The sequence below is a fragment of the Nicotiana sylvestris genome, chromosome 12 (genome assembly GCF_000393655.2).
Source record: "Nicotiana sylvestris chromosome 12, ASM39365v2, whole genome shotgun sequence".
NCBI lineage: Eukaryota > Viridiplantae > Streptophyta > Magnoliopsida > Solanales > Solanaceae > Nicotiana > Nicotiana sylvestris.
The window spans coordinates 96,243,598-96,255,181 of NC_091068.1; the positions used below are offsets into that span (position 1 = coordinate 96,243,598).

The following is an 11,584-nucleotide window of genomic DNA, read 5'->3' on the forward strand; positions in this document are numbered from 1 at the left end:
GTAAAAGAAATGAAAATAGAGCTATATCATGTTAACAATCTACTATTTCATTTTATTCTTGCCATAAAGTAGAAATTACATACTTGTTTCATTTCACTTTATATTATTGATATATATGTGTTAATAGAATTGAACGTGACTAACATTATTTATATGTTCCAATAAATATAAAGTAATTAAAAAATTATTGCTTGTCAATTCATTTCTCACAGTTCTTCAAAATGCCTTAAAGATATGTTTTGATCCAGGGAGTCCATGACATTAGTGCATAGCTAGTTTGATGACTTTGAGGTCCTCTAAGAGTTGAGCACGGAAGGAAATAGTTATTTAATCACTGCAATGTACTTAAACTATTTAAGATGCCCAAGCGCACAAGTAATCTGCAAACAGTGAGCATATGATATGTACTGCCATAAATAAGATGATTACAATGATACATACCTTAAAATATGGCTCAACTTAGCGGGAGTTAAGAATAAAATTAGAGCTTCGTGCTGATAACGTGTTATAAAATAAAAGTAATGCAGTAAAATGTAAATAAGAAGAGATAGAAAGAAGGGAGAAGTGTTTTCTTCTTTCACTTTGATGTATTTTTCCATTGCAATTACATGGCCTTTTATAGGCATAAAAAGTAAAGATGATGGACATAAAGTAGGAAATTTAATCTTTTAAGTTATTCACAACATGAACATCCAATGTAGTATCCAAAGTAGTATCCAATGTACAAACTATTCATAACAGAGTTGTTATTTTTTAATGTGTAATAGTCTCTCCAGACTTTGTGTAGTAGTCTTTTGCGAGTGGAAAATTTCTCACTATAATGCTAAAATTATGTTGTTCCACTCATATATTACATTTTCCACGTTGTGTTTACTGTCGTATTCTTGTTAGTTACCGTGGATATTAATATTGTGGATATTAATGTTTCCATGTGGGACATTCTTTCCCAACAAATATACTACTCTTTTGCTACAGAGAGTCACAAACATTTCAAAGAAGAAAGGAAACCCAAAACGGAGATATGGCAAAGATTCAGAGGTGTAACTATGTTTTGTATCTCTTGGTTTTAATACTGTTGATGATGAATATATTCTTTTTTATTAAAGAGTTGGAGTCAAAGAGCAAATGCAGCGAGCAGGAGAAGAGGAAGCTGAGTTGGAGCCAGAGAGCAGCAGAGGAAGCAGAAGCAGTAGCCTCAATTTCATGCTCAGGCCATGGAAAAGCCTATCTTGATGGCCTTGTTGTAGATGGAATTCCTACTTGTGAATGTTATACTTGTTATGCTGGACCTGATTGCTCTTTACTTATCCCCAACTGTTCTGCTAATGCTTTCGGGTAATACTGATCTCCCTTATGGTTTACGATATTACACTTACCTTTCTTATTTAGATTTCTTTGTAATAAGCATAGGCGGAGCTAGGGGTACGGAAGGAAATTCATCCGAACCCCCTTCGCAGGAAAATATACTAGGCCAAAATTATCTTTTATTGATCTATGGTATATGTTGAATCCCAGCTTTTGAGCCGAGGGTCTAATGGAAACAACCTCTCTCCCCTCATAAGATAGCGGTAAGGCCTGCGTACACATTACCCTTCCCAGACCTTACTGTCTGAGATTGCAGTCATTGCACTTGGTATGTTATTGTCGTTGTTATTGTTATGTTGAATCGCGTTGACTTCTTTGTACAATAACATCAACAACCCAGTGGGTCCGGAGTGGCTAGGATATAGGTAGACTTTTACTTTTTTTTTTTTGTATTTTGAATCCCTCTAATAAAAATTCTGGTTTCGACCCTACCAATAGTAACAAATCTTTTTAACTCATTAATGTAGTTGGGATCCCCTATTCTATGAGCCATTCTGGATGGAAAATGCAGAAAGCAGTGCAGTAGTGATAGCAGGTTGGCATAGAATGGCTTATTCCTTTCCTGATCCAACCTCTCACCTTTCCCAGGAGCTCGAGAAAACCATAAGGAAGTTACATTCAGTTGCAAAGAACGCAATTACAGATGGAAGATACATCGCTATTGGTGTAGGCGCTAGTCGCCTACTCAATGCTGTAGTTCATTCTCTTTCCATGGAGAATTATTCTTCCTCACCTTACCCTGCAAAATTTTTCGCGAAACCTCCTCATTATCCGGTTCGTACCTTCTTCTCCATTACTGACATCCATCTATTCTATGAAAAAGTTGTACATCATCCTTGAGTTTTGAATATGGATTTAACTTGTATAATTTTTTTACTTTGGCGATGCATATAAAAGTTAAATTCTTTAAGAATTTTGGTTTTGATTTTCTCAGTTCTATAAGCTTCAAACGGACTACTTGCAAACACGACATTATGAGTTTATAGGAGATCCATCCATGTTGAACGACACTGATGTTGGTGGAGATGTGTTTGAGTTTGTGACTTCACCAAGCAATCCAGAAGGGAATTTAGAAGGTCCAGTTCTGAAAGGCGGCCCGAATGTGAAGTACATTTTTGATAGGGTCTATTATTGGCCTCAGTTCACAGCAATTCCAGCTCCTGCTGATGATGATCTCATGATTTTCTCCTTGTCTAAGCTAACTGGTCATGCTGGAACCAGACTCGGGTAATATACCAACGTTTAATCTAAATTGCTTTTCGTATGAAATTATATATTTAGTCTAAATTACTCCCTTTGTTTCAATTTAGATGAGGTAGATAGACTCGGCATGGAATTTAAGAGAAAAAAAGGGAGACTTTGAAACTTGTGGTCTTAAAAGCTTAAGGGGTAAAAGGTTTGTGGGGCCATGACATTTGTGTGGTTAGAAAAACTTCTCATTAAGAGTACGATGAGTAAAATAAAAAGTTTATAGTTGAATTATTTCCAATTATAGAAATATATCTTTCTTTTTGGAACAGATTAATAAGGAAAGTGTGTGTCTAAATTGAAACAGAGGGAGTAATAATTAATAGAATACAATAGAAGCAACATAGAATAAATTTTACAAATAATCCACATCAAGGGCGGATCCAGCCATATAGATGTGAGGAGTTCATTTGAACGCATAATTTTTTGTCTAGACCTTGATATATCTGCGTAAAATTTACTGAAATTGTTATATTTGAACTATGAACCAATAACTTGATGAATCCATAGAATTAAAATTTCAGATCCGCTGCCTCTGATCCACATGAATTTGTGTAGGTGGGCTGTTGTGAAGGACGTGAATGTGTATAATAGAATGAAGGAGTATATTCATCAGGCTGATATGGAGATGTCTAAAGATACCCTATTGAGAGCTTTAACTATTCTGAGAGTTGTTACTGAAGGAGATGGCAAGAAATTCTTCAATTTTGCACATGAAATCTTGAGGGATCGCTGGGAAAAAATTAGTCACATCTTCTCCCTTTCTAAACGTTTCAGCATTCAACATATTCCAACTCAGTATTGCACATTTCTTAACCGAGCAAGAGAACCATCTCCAGGTGATATTTCTTCTCATCTTCTTATTCGTCTACTAGTGAACTCATTTTCTGACGCTCCTTTCGTTTTATTTTATATGGTGATGATTGATTGGATATTGAACGTAAGAAAGGAATAAAAACTTTTGATATATAAACTAAATATGTACTGTAACACATTAAAAGAACTCTTTAAAAACTTTTGATACATAAACTGAATATTTACTATAACATATTAAAAGTACTCTTCAAATTTTGTGGTCTTATGACATGCCTCGAATTCCTGCTATATGGTATAAGAGAGTCTCATTAAAAGACAAATGAAAAGATAGAATTTAAATTAAAAAAAATAAATATATATAAAAGTGTCGATCTTTTTGAAACTAACAAAAAAAACTTAAACTATAAAATGGAACGGAAGAATAAAAGCAATTAAGAGCAGTAACTCAAATGGTGCGTGCGCGTATATTATTTTCTTTTTTTATTTTTCACTTGATGTTCGGTATTCATATTGGAACCTAACTAAATTTATTCGCGTCGAAAAGTCTCACATTGAAGGTTAAAGTGTTCCCTAATAAAATCGACTTTATATGAACTCCGAACTTATGGTTAAGAATAGTAAAATACTTATCACTAGATCTATCACAATCCTTATTGGTAATGATGCGGATATCATTCTCACTATTTAATATTTACTGCACTACCTCCCATGCTATCTGTTAATCTATTTTATCACAACCTAACACATCACTCACGAAAGGATTCCTTTGTATTATATTTTAAACTTTTACATGACAAAACTGAACCCTATCAAATTACTTGACCAAATGCTTCCAAATTCTTGAAAAGGAAAACTGTATTTTTAAGATACCGAAGTTGATTAGGGCCCCAGAACTTAACTTACCAACGTCTCATAGTTTAACATTATAATTATATGTTAAATGAGGCATAGCCATTGAAGGAACAGAGATAGAATATATTAGAAATATCGAAGAAGAAAGTAAGAGAGCAGAGTTTGGAAATATCGAATTTGTATTTGCATGCACTGTACATGTATATATATGTATATATATATATATACATACATACATCACTTAACCACTAACTACCTAACAATATATTAGTTGTTGACATCTGTACATTTAGTCCACTAACTAACTTCTAAGCTCCTAACTAACCTCTACACTATGCATACTTCTCAACACTCCCTCTCAAGCTGAGGGATGAAAGAGGTCTTTCATTCCCAGCTTGCTAATCAAATACTCATGTTGTGGTTTGCATAGACTCTTGGTAAGCAGATCAGCAGGCTGTTCCTTAGTCCCGATATGTTGAGTCTGAATTTGACCACCCTAAATTTTCTCCCTTACAAAATGACAATCAATGTCAAAGTGTTTTGTCCTTCATGAAATATGGGGTGTGCTGCAATCTGTATAGCAGCTTTGCTATCACAGAACAATTGTACGAGGGTGTTCATTGCAACTCATAGTTCTCCAAACAAACCAACTAGCCAAGTGACTTCAGCAACAGTAGCTGCCATGCTCCTGAATTCTGATTCAGCAAAGCTCCTAGAAACTGTGCTTTGCTTCTTGGACTTTCAAGAAATTAAAGCTTTAACAAACTTAACTATATAACCAGTAATAGACTTCTTTGTTTCCACACATGAACCCCAATCTGAATCACAATAGGGAACCAGTTCCTTGTTACCTTTTGCTGGCATAAACAATCCAATCCTGCAATTCCCTTGACATACTTGACCACTCATATAGCTGCTTCCATATGTGACTGCTTAGGAGCATGTATGTGTTGGCTCAGTACTTAAACAACAAAGGCAATGTTTGGCCTTGTCATAGTCTGGTATATCAGTTTGCCTACCAATCTTTGATAGCTACCTGGGTCCTCAAGTTGTGCTTCTATAGAGGCTTCTCCATTGTTCATGAATTCATCAAATGCTACTGAGGTGAGTTTATGATTGAACTCAAGAGGTGTAGCAACAGGCTTTCCACCAGCTAATTCCAGCTCAGACACTAACTCAAGAGTATATTTCCTTTGATTCATAAGAATTCCTTCTTTAGATCTGGAGAACTCAATTTCCAGAAAGAATTTTAATTCTCCAAAGTCCTTCATTTTGAACTTAGCTTGCAAATATATCCTTATTTGACGTATAAGCTCCACATTGTTCCTAGTAACCAGTAGGTCATCAATATATACCAGGATTACTATCAGATCACCACCTACCATTTGTGTGAAATGGGAGTAATCATAATGAGACTACACAAATCCCATATCCTTCAGAGCAGAAGTCAACTTCAGGTTCCAATGTCTAGGAGCCTGCTTGAGTCTATACAAGGACTTATGCAATCTGCATACTTTCTGATAACTCTCCCCCTGGTTGGCAAAACCATTTGGGATCTGCATATAGACCTCTTCAAGGAGATCTTCTTGAAGAAATGCATTGTGCACATCCATTTAGAAAATAAACCAGCCAGATGTTGTAACCAAAGCTACCACAGATCTCACTGTCACCATTTTGGCCACAAGAGAGAAAGTCTCTTTATAATCCAGGCCTTCAAGCTGACTATACCTCTTAGCAATCAGTCGAGCCTTATATCTTTCCACCTCCCTAGTGGACTTGTATTTGACCTTGAAAACCCAGTTGCAACTAATAGGAGTCTTGCTAGGAGGCAGGTCAATAATGGACCATGCATGATACTCCTCAAGGGCAGCAATCTCAGCCTACATGTCTTCTATCCACTTAAGATCAGTACTAGCCTTAGCATAGGAGGGAGGCTCAGACACAACTGAGTATGCAGCAATACAAGCCTGATAGGCAAGAGACAGCTTGTCATAACAAACATACTGGGAAATGGAATAATTGCAGACTACTCCTTTGGAGGGTACAACATAGTCTTTTATCCATATAGGAGGAACAGAAGTCCTAGAGGATTTCCTAATAGGAGGTGGAACAGCAACAAGAGAAGGACTGGATTGTGGATAAAGATTAGAAACTAGCAGAGTAAGATCAATTGATTAATTAGAAACAGAAGAAGGGGACTAGATTGTAGGAGTTCTAGGAGGAGAATGCACTGAAGAGGAGCAGTCAGCTTCTAAAAGATCCCAAATGGGAAATAAAGGAGAAGAACCAGAGATAAAATGCTTAAAAGGAAAAAATCCTCCTTGAAGACAGTGTCCCTGCTCACAAAGAATAGTTTTGAGTGAAGACCATATAAAATGTATCCCTTTTGCATAGAAGAGTAGCCAAGATGAACATCAGGAATGGCCCTGAGGCTAAATTTATCTGCTTTGCTAGTACAAGTGGCATAGCACAGACTACCAAAGACCCTCAAGTGCTGGAGAGATGGAACCTTGTTATAGAGTTTCTCAAAGGGAGATGCTACCTTCAACAAGACAGTAGGCAATTTATTCAGAAGATAGACTGTTGTGGAGACATACTTACCCCAGAACTAGAGTGGAACAAATGCTTGAAACCTCAAGGCTCTTGCTATGTTAAGAATAGACCTGTATTTTCTTTCAACTGTACCATTCTACTGAGGTGTATATACACAGGAACTCTGGTGAATAATTCCATGCAACACCAAGAGACTATTGACCTGCTCATTGAAGAACTCAGTACCATTGTCAGACCTGAGACACTTAACTTTGTTATCAAATTGAGTCTAAACTAGTGTTAAAAACATTTTCAGCATAACAACAGATTCTGCTTTAGTGTTCATTAAAAAGATCCATGTGTACTTAGAGAAATCATCCACCAATGTCATAAAGTATCTCTTACCATCATGAGTTGGAACCCTGTATGGGCCCCAGACATTAGCATGCACAAGTTCAAAAGCAAGAGTAGAACAAGAAATGTTGTGAGGAAATGGCAATCTAGATTGCTTAGCAATAGGACACACTGTACAATGATGGTCTTGCATAGTAATGTGAGGTAAACTACTAATCTTTTGTAGAACTTTTAGAGGTGCATGTCCTAGTCTCTTGTGCCACAAAGATACAATATAATTCCCAGTAGACTTAGGATGGACTGCCTTATTGTTACTAGAGAACTAGAGATAGTATTTACAGAAGATGTTAGATAGGTACTTTTCTTTGCATTCTACAGCTGCACTAAGTCTTCAGGGATATCTGGCTTCAGGATTTAGAGTCCACACTCTTCCTTACTAATCCCCATTACCTTCCTACTCAAGATAACCCCAGAAATCAGGAAACAAATACAAGAAGACATCTCAACTCCTTTGTAAGCTTTGAGACTGAAAGCAAGTTGTATTTGAAGTCTGGAATGTATAATACATTCTATAATGATTTAGTTTTGAAGATTGTGGAAACTCCAGTATGACTGATAGTAATCTGCTCACCATTAGGAAGATGAACCTTGTTATGGTCTATACTAGTTAGATCCTTGATTTCACTTAGTAACATAGAATTATGTATCATATGATTGGAGGCCCCTATGTCTACTATCCAGTTACCATTGACTATATGAGACATGAAGGCTTTTATAGTACTTGTGTTGTTCATAGTTGCTACATTTGCCGCTAATTCTACTTGCTTTACTTTGTTCAACATATGCAGGATCTGATCATATTGTTCTTGAGTAAGCACTCGAGCTGGGGAGAACAATTGAGGAGTAGGTTGAGGAAGATTAGAAGATTGAAATCCTCTAGCAGTAAATGCATTGTTCACCTGAGGACCTGAATAACCTCGTCTCTTGGCCTTGAAATCAGTAGGGTATCCATGGAGCTTATAGTAAGTGTCTTTGGTATGACCTTTCAAGTGACATTAGTCACATTGTAGTGTAGGCCTTCCAAGATTATTTCTAGGTTTGAAACTACTATTTCCATTCCCAGAGCTAGCCTTACTCATCAGTGCCGCTGAATCACCAATGCCAACACTTAGAGCTGCCTTGTTTCTCCTTTGACTCTCAACATTAACTACCATAGCATAGGCCTGGTTGACATTTGGAAGAGGTCGAACCATAAGGATCTGTTCTTTAGCATTATCAAAAGAGTCATTTAGACCAGTCAAAAACTGATACAATTTTTGTAGTTAGTAATGTTCTGCATGCTGCTTGGATTCAGGACATCCACATGAAGGAGGAGAAGCTAAGGCTTCATACTCATCCCATAAAACTCTAAGTTTTGAGAAATATTCAGATACAGTTAGCAAATTTTGAGTCAGTTTTGCAATCTCCTTGTGAAGATAAAATGATCTAGCAGCATTCACTTTATCAAATCTTTCACGAAGATCTTCCCAAACTTTGTGTGCATTAGATGCATAGATCATAATATCAGTAAATTTAAAGCTATAGTGTTCATTATCCATGATAAAACAATAGCATTATATCGATTCCAAAGTTCATGAAGACTCGGATCATAAAGCTCCTTCCTACAGGTTTCTAGCACAAAACCTAACTTGTTTTTGCCATGCAACACCATTTTCATAGATCTACTCCAAAGAGAGTAGTTTTCAAATCCTCGAAGCTGAATCAAGATGAGAGCAGCACCTTGAGTATCAGAAGGATGAATACACAAAGGGTGATTGTAGTGAACTAAGTCAATGTTCTGAGTATCAGGTGTAGATGGTGTAACAATGGTCGAAGTAGATTCATTTTCATTGATCGCCATAGTAATTTCATAAATTTGTAAATTGAACAGAATTACTCACTCAAATTGTTGTAAAAGTTCAGAAAAGTTGTTGAATTTGCTCAAAATCAGCAAACCCTAGCTTGAAGAAGAGATCGTATCTTCAGCTGCAATTTGAAGCAGATGAGACTAATTCTGGATTCGACTAAGCTGAGCTCTGGTACCATGTTAAATGAGGAATAGCCATTGAAGGAACAGAGATAGAACAGAGGAGGGAAGAAGAAAGTAAGAGAGCAGAGTTTGGAGATATTGAATCTGTATTTGCATGCATTGTACATGTATATATATATATATATATACATACATCACTTAACCACTAACTACCTAAAAATATATTAGCTGTTGACATCTGTACATTTAGTCCACTAACTAAAGTCTAACCTCCTAACTAACCTCTACACTATGCATACTTCTCAACATTATAATCACTCTGAAATTGCATTCCGTGTGATTCTTAAAGCTGCGGAGATGCCCTTTGCTATGGGTGCATCCGACATCACTTAAACATAATACAAATATAGATATATGCCACCATGTACGTGTGCGTGTGCGTGTGTGTGCAATTCGGTATATGCCACCATGTGCATGTGTGTGTGTGCACAATTTGATATATGCCGCTCTGTGCATGTGTGCGCGCGCGTGCTTGTTGTTCTAATATAGAAATGTTGTTGATTGCAGCATTCACATGGGTAAAGTGCAAAAGGGAAGAAGATAAAAACTGCACACATGTCTTCTTGGAAGAAGCAAACATCAGAGGTCATCCGGGCAGCGGATTCTTTGCAGATCATACTTATGTTCGGCTCGGTCTGGTAACGCGTCAGCATGATTTTGATATGCTCATTTCTCGATTGGAACAATTCATTTCTCAAGAAGAAGAGAACGGTACTGCACAAGCTATCTCTATAAATATCCCCGAAATATTGACCTGATCGACTTTTATACTTTCATTTAAAATTTCCTTTATAAAAACAAACTACGTGAGGGATAAAATTTTGATATTAATTTTTTTTTAAAAATATTTGGACGTCGAGTTCATCTAAACAATAGAATCCATTTTGAAAGACAATTCAAGGTCTGCATAGCAATTTTATTTCATCTGAAAAACAGAAAAGCAAACAACTTTTATAATAAATAGAATAATAACTCCTAATATAATACTCCTCGTGGTCTCAACTACTTTGCTAATATTTGTCCTAGAAATTTAGTAGTTGCATGTTTTTTCCACTTCTCTGTTTCTTTTTTTTTTTTTCAATCTTAACTAACGTGTATTTTTAAAATTTTAGGTTATTGTATATCGCCATCAATCAACAACCAGTGATCAACTCTTTTAGGTATGCTTGTCCCGATCTGGATCTTTGAGCTATAATACTATTTAATCTATTACAGAGCAGCTCAATTTGGATTCCGAAATGTGAATTAATTACTTAATTAATAAAACTTTAAATGATTGTCGATTAATAATTGTTACTACTATTGTTATAATAATACGTGATCCTTATACTAAGAGGAAGAGCTGGTGATGAAAATAATGTGAAGAAATCGATCTGTTCATTCATTTTGATCAGTTACAGAACTCAAAGCAAAGAATATTTGCTTTAAGCCAAACTCTACTGATTCTTTGAAGGACATTAAATTACAATCTTTCTACTTTGGATTGCTGAACTAAATCACAGTTTAGCAGTCCATGGAATGCTATTGCTTTGCTTATAGCAACTTTTCTTCTTTGCTTGACTTTTATGCAGAGCAATTTCACTATTAAAACGTGATCCACTTCCTGGTATTTGATGGGCAGAGTTATCCCTGCTTATGCCGGTGAAAGGTAATAGGTACTTGATATAATTTTCAAGGTCAGATGCGGATTCAAAATTTGATAGATACGGGTGTCATTGTATTCAATGTAAACTTATCACTAGTCAAGGAGGTTGAAATAGTTTACATTTGACCGATTCGCTCAGTTTTGAATTAATTTGGTTCGGTTTGATCAATTTTTCATTTAATTCGGTTTACTTTACAAGTTTTTTTGGTCCATAAATACAGTGATAATCAAACTAATGATTATTTTTCTTTGTCCCAGTTATTTTCCTTTTTAGCTACCTCCTAATTTTCTATTTGTCGTTTATTATTTTTTATATTTTTCTTCTATTCTATTATTTTAGCTGTGATCTCTAGCAAGCAGGGGCGGATCCACCCTTTGGGGTGGGTTGTTACAGCACCACTAAGTTGGTAAAATTATCATATATTTATGTAAAAAAAATTCTTAAACTAGGTCAAACATTTAATCCTGGCACTCCCAGTCGCAAGCTAGACAAAAAGGTACCATGGCTGGTTGACTTCATGGTACCTTTTTGAAAGCTTTTCTCGCATGTAAAATTCAAGTTCGAATTCATCTTGTACCTTGTCTGACTTTTCATTTTGCCGTGCTTTTTATTTCCTCTGTCCCAGCCATTTTTTTTTTTGCTACCTCCCAATTTCCTATTTATCTATTATTATTTTTATATC

The 11,584-nt window shown here is 35.9% G+C and overlaps 1 protein-coding gene across 3 annotated transcripts; it reads left to right on the forward strand.

Moving 5' to 3' along the window:
• Positions 1-950: 950 nt before the first annotated feature.
• On the forward strand, positions 951-11,178 carry LOC104212282 (tryptophan aminotransferase-related protein 3-like). 3 transcript variants are annotated; one of them, XM_009761505.2, is made up of 7 exons: positions 952-1,335; positions 1,833-2,139; positions 2,300-2,592; positions 3,172-3,452; positions 9,764-9,967; positions 10,369-10,416; positions 10,828-11,178. In XM_009761505.2, exons 1-6 carry the CDS (start codon positions 1,022-1,024, stop codon positions 10,401-10,403), a joined length of 1,434 nt encoding a protein of 477 aa, XP_009759807.2. In that variant the 5' UTR covers positions 952-1,021; the 3' UTR covers positions 10,404-10,416; positions 10,828-11,178. The 3 variants fall into 3 exon arrangements, 2 of the variants coding, with proteins under 2 accessions (XP_070021201.1, XP_009759807.2); XR_011404315.1 differs by lacking the exons at positions 10,369-10,416; positions 10,828-11,178 and adding an exon at positions 8,016-9,310 and having other exon boundaries at positions 951-1,335; positions 9,764-9,886; XM_070165100.1 differs by lacking the exon at positions 9,764-9,967 and having other exon boundaries at positions 951-1,335.
• The last annotated feature ends 406 nt before the right edge of the window (positions 11,179-11,584 follow it).

Excerpts from the sequence above, each read along its gene's own strand:
- LOC104212282 (XM_009761505.2), top strand. The coding sequence starts at position 1,022 with ATGGCAAAGATTCAGAGGTGTAACTATGTTTTGTATCTCTTGGTTTTA. Across the intron at positions 2,140-2,299 it reads CGAAACCTCCTCATTATCCG|TTCTATAAGCTTCAAACGGA; the intron begins GTTCGTACCTTC and ends TGATTTTCTCAG. Across the intron at positions 2,593-3,171 it reads CATGCTGGAACCAGACTCGG|GTGGGCTGTTGTGAAGGACG; the intron begins GTAATATACCAA and ends GAATTTGTGTAG.